Here is a 4,593-nt window from a genome sequence, read left to right on the forward strand (position 1 = left end):
TAATATGATCATATTTTCTTGACCTGGTAAGTACTCTAGCCGCTACATTTTGGACTACCTGTAGCTTGTTTATTGAAGATGCAGGACACCCACCTAGCAGTGCATTACAATAGTCCAGAGGTCATGAGTGCATGAACTAGCTTTTCTGCGTCAGAAACAGGTATCATGTTTCGTAACTTGGCAATGTTTCTAAGATGGAAGAATGCTGTTTTTGTAACATGGGAAATATGATTTTCAAAAGACATGTTGCTGTCTAATATAACACCCAGATTTTTGACTGTAGAGGAAGTAACGGTACATCCGTCTAGTTGCAAATTGTAATCCAAGAGATTCTGTGTACTGTCTTTTGGTCCAATAAGTAATATCTCTGTCTTATCCGAATTTAACGGGAGAAAACTATTGGTCATCCAATCTTTTACATTTTTAAAACACTCTGTTAGCTTAGATAATTTAGAAGTTTCATCTGGTCTTGTTGAGATATATAGTTGAGTATCATCAGCATAACAGTGGAAACTAATCCCGTATTTTCTAATAATATTACCAAGGGGCAACATGTATATTGCAGAGGACCTAGGACAGATCCTTGTGGCACTCCATATTTTACTGGTGATAATTGAGATGATTCCCCATTTAAATGAACAAGGGGGTAGCGATCGGACAGGAAGGATCTAAACCATCTTAAAGCCTGCCCTTGAATACCTGTATAGTTTTGTAATCGATCGATGAGTATGTCATGATCTACAGTATAGTGTCGAACGCAGCACTGAGATCAAGTAAAACTAGCAATGAGACACAGCCTTGGTCTGACGCAAGAAGCAAGTCATTTGTAATTTTAACAAGTGCAGTTTCTGTGCTATGGTGGGACAATTCTTCATAGAGATCATTGTTTTGCAGAAAGGAGCACAATTGAGCAGACAACTTTTTCTAAAAGTTTAGACTTAAAAGGAAGATTTGAAATGGGTCTGTAATTTGCCAGTTCACTAGGATCTAGTTGTGGTTTCTTAATAAGAGGCTTAATAACCGCCAGCTTGAATGGTTTTGGGACGTGTTAGGTCAGTAAACGCAAGTCCTAATGCACGTATTATCAACGTGAATGTTAAAATCTCCGACAATTAGCGCTTTATCAACAGTAACCAATAGGTCTGAGATGAAATCTGCAAATTTTTTTAGGAAATCTGTATACGGCCCTGGTGGTCTATACACAGTAGCCAGAGCAAGAGATACACCACATTTCTTTTGCATATCTGACAGTGTAACATTAAGCATAAGTATTTCGAATGAGTTAAACTTGTATCCTGTAAACTTGAATCAGTGATGTTTTGTCTCAATGACCTCAAAACTGTACAGCAAGTTTGAAAATGCACATGTGTGAAATTCAAAAGCTGCTGCTGTATGGTTTGAGAAAGAGCAGCTTTGGATTCATCAAAATATCTTCTTGTGTGTTCTGTGGGGGGGAAAAAAGTCATATAGATTCGGAACAACATGGGGCTGAGAAAATAACAGAATTTAAATTCTTGGTGAAATTTCCCATTAATGAAAGCTTTGCAATTATTGATGCATGTATGAAAAGTCAGTTCCTACCTTTAATTTACCATCAAAAGACATCACAGATATGAACATCAAAAGCAGTGTCATATTATGTGACGCTAAAGCACTTTTGCCTTAAATGTCATAAATGAAATGTAAAACAAATGTAAATGGATAACACAAGTGCAGTGTGCACTACCTTCTAAACAGATTCCCTAAAGCATCAAGCTACGAACAGATGGTCAGATTTATTAATTTATTATGTGGTTTTCACCTAAACAGAAGTGTTGTATTGAGTTCATTTTTGCAGCAGTGCTGTGATGCCCCCATTTGTTTTTTATTCAGGACAATGGTTTTATTCTGGACAAATTTTCAGGACAGGAAATTTTTATTTAGGACTGCTGGCACCTCGCTTTCCAAATCTGAGATATTTGTTACTCTTCATGGCTGTTCTTAAGCATCTGTGATTTATACAAGTTTTGTTGTTCTTGGTTCTGTTAACTACTTGCGGTGATCCGCCTTCTTGCGGCTCACAAAATTTTGCAGTTGAGCCCTGAAAGAGCCCAAATCCTGGATAAAGAGGTTGAGTGAACCTGGTCTGGACTTTGTGAAGGAGGATCATGGTATCTGAGACACTGTAGAAGGACAGCTGTCCTGCCCGGTGGTCCAGATACACCCCGATCCGGTGGGACAGGTGTACACTGATCTCCGTCTCCTCGTTGTTGTGCACTAGTGCGTATCTGAACATGGAACAGTCCAGACTCCAGGAGTGCCTGTTGTACCCAAACCCACTGTCGTCTCCTTGCCCAGTTCTGTTGATGTCTTTGTATGACACTGCGAGGTCGACGCCGTACTGTCCGCTCCAGACCACCTCCCAGTAGCAGCGACCTGTCAGACCTTCCTTGCTCAGCACCTGGGCCCACCACTCAAAGCGGTCCGGATGTTCTGGATATGATTGGGGCTCAATACTGCAAGCCACAGCCTGGTTCTGTTCTGTTAACCGAAGGTTCCTGTGGGCCGTGTTTGGGTCCAGACTCAAGGGAACCAGAACTGATGAAATGAGAAACAAGGTGAAAATGCAAAACCCAAGTAAAGCCCAGCTTTACCACAAGACCCGTGTATGCACACTTATTTGGGTCTTCACAACTTGGTAAGTTGTCTTAGAATGTAAAACAGAACTTAATGTAAATGAAGTATCCTTAGGTAACAAACCAGTACTAAGGCTAAGCATCTTTAGGGATTGGGATTTTTCCTATTGTACAGTACCTTACCTCATTGTGAAGTTTTGGGGACTATTTAAAGACTGGAATACACTACTCGATTTTTGCCCTGACTTTCCATTGATTTATTGTCTGAAAAAGTTGATGCTAGTCTGCAGATTTGAGTTCAGAGAAAAGTACATGGTGTATGATGGTCACGGTGAATTTGTTGTGATTGGAACAACTTTAATGTCTGGTAGTGTGTGAATCGAAGTCGTTTAGTGTAAGATGGCCAGTTTTTCCTCTGTGACAATTACAAAGTCGGTAAGTGTATGATACCCAGGGTTTTAAAATTTGTTTTAAAAGATGTGTATTGTATTCCAGCCTTAAATTTGAACAAAAAGGTAGAATGACTTACACTGTATAAAGTCCTCCCTCGTCTTGGGTTCTTGCGGCAGTAGGCTCTTTTCTGCAGTCACTAAAGAGAGGTGAGATGTGACAGAACAGATTGGTTATTTGGGAATCTGCAGACCTTTTCACAAGAGGTTGGACACATGTAAAATTTTGGAAATCCCAAGTGTTCTGTCGAGTACTACAGAGCCACAAAGGTATGACCCTCTGGCCCGCCAATGCCACTGTCCTGCAGAATTTAGCCCCAACCATAATACAATACACCTGCCTGTAAATTTCAAGTAATCATCAAGACTTTGATTAGGGTTGGAGCTAAACTCTTTAGGATAATGGCCCTTGAAGGCCAGGTTTGCCCACTACTTTCCTAAAGTGACATGGAGATGGATAAGATATGAGATTTGTATGTCAATGCTTTTTCATTCCCCTGAGAAACTTTGAGGTCACTCACAAAACTTTTGCATTTCTTTGAGAAAGTATGCATGGGGTTTTGTGAGGGAATGCAAAACATTTTAATGCACAAGCATTGAAATATGTTTTCCTCCCATCTCATATTTTTTTTATTTTTTCTGTCATATCCCTTTAGGGTCTTCGGAGGATTCTTAACAGCAGCAGGGGCGGATTTAGTGATTTGGGGGCCCCAGGCAAAATACAGGAATGGGGCCCTATACAATTTCACACATCTACAACCTTGAGGTTTCTTTCACTGTTGCTTGCTGCTGCACGACCGTGTCCCATAGTTGTGTCCAATCTTTTAGATTTTTATAAATAAATGATTTCTTTAATGTCGTAAATCCCTTGTTCATATTTAAACAGGTTATAATAGTATTCGAGTAGGTTGGATACTAGGTGGTGCATTGGGGTAATTTTCACTATGCAATTGTCTACACAACGCAAGGCTGTCTAATTCTAAACTTTAAAATATACATTTATTTTTTATTTATTTTAATTGCACATTTAAATTAAATTGAAGGAAATTATATATTTACATGCTTAAGGATTATTTCAACCAAACATGAAGTGTGCCTGTGTGGAAAGGTCCTTCTTGGGTCTTTCACAAAAACGAGTGAGTGCTTAGTATTAAAATTATAGCTTCAGATGCATGATATTTGTAGGGCCCTATGAAATCCATTTTATTTTTTCCAAATTAGCCTAAGTTTTATTTTTTCCAAAATCTTTTTTCCCGTTTAAATTTTTCTGGATGATTATATAATTTTTACAAAAAACATGTATAATTAATTAAAATCATGAAACTTGTTTATTTTAACAGCAATTTAGGCCTATTAAAAGTTTAACAAAAATTACATTCTTAGGGCCCAAATTCTGTGCTTTCCATTAAACTTTTTCTGTATTCCATTTTAATGGTTTAATCAAAAACATATCTAATTAATTGAATTCATAAAAACAACTTAATTTATTAATTTGTATACAATAATAGGGCCCTATGAAATTTTAATTT

The 4,593-nt window shown here is 38.1% G+C and overlaps 2 protein-coding genes across 2 annotated transcripts in view; one reads left to right on the forward strand and one right to left on the reverse strand.

Annotated features, from left to right (window-relative positions):
- The window catches only part of LOC107565315 (ATP-binding cassette sub-family G member 2-like), a 74,051-nt gene that overhangs the window by 25,209 nt on the left and 44,249 nt on the right, over positions 1 to 4,593 (forward strand). The window lies entirely within an intron of this gene.
- Positions 1,576 to 4,593, reverse strand: part of LOC107565316 (tripartite motif-containing protein 16-like) — a 5,435-nt gene continuing 2,417 nt past the window's right edge. Inside the window, exons 3-4 of the mRNA XM_016250538.1 lie at positions 3,145 to 3,204; positions 1,576 to 2,577 (exon numbers count right to left, since the gene is read on the reverse strand). Of these exons, the coding sequence (XP_016106024.1) occupies positions 1,916 to 2,577; positions 3,145 to 3,204 (722 nt within the window). The 3' untranslated portion in view covers positions 1,576 to 1,915. The remainder of the gene's footprint in view (positions 2,578 to 3,144; positions 3,205 to 4,593) is intronic.

The sequence above is a fragment of the Sinocyclocheilus grahami genome, unplaced genomic scaffold (genome assembly GCF_001515645.1).
Source record: "Sinocyclocheilus grahami isolate Dianchi unplaced genomic scaffold, SAMN03320097.WGS_v1.1 scaffold993.1, whole genome shotgun sequence".
Lineage (NCBI taxonomy): Eukaryota > Metazoa > Chordata > Actinopteri > Cypriniformes > Cyprinidae > Sinocyclocheilus > Sinocyclocheilus grahami.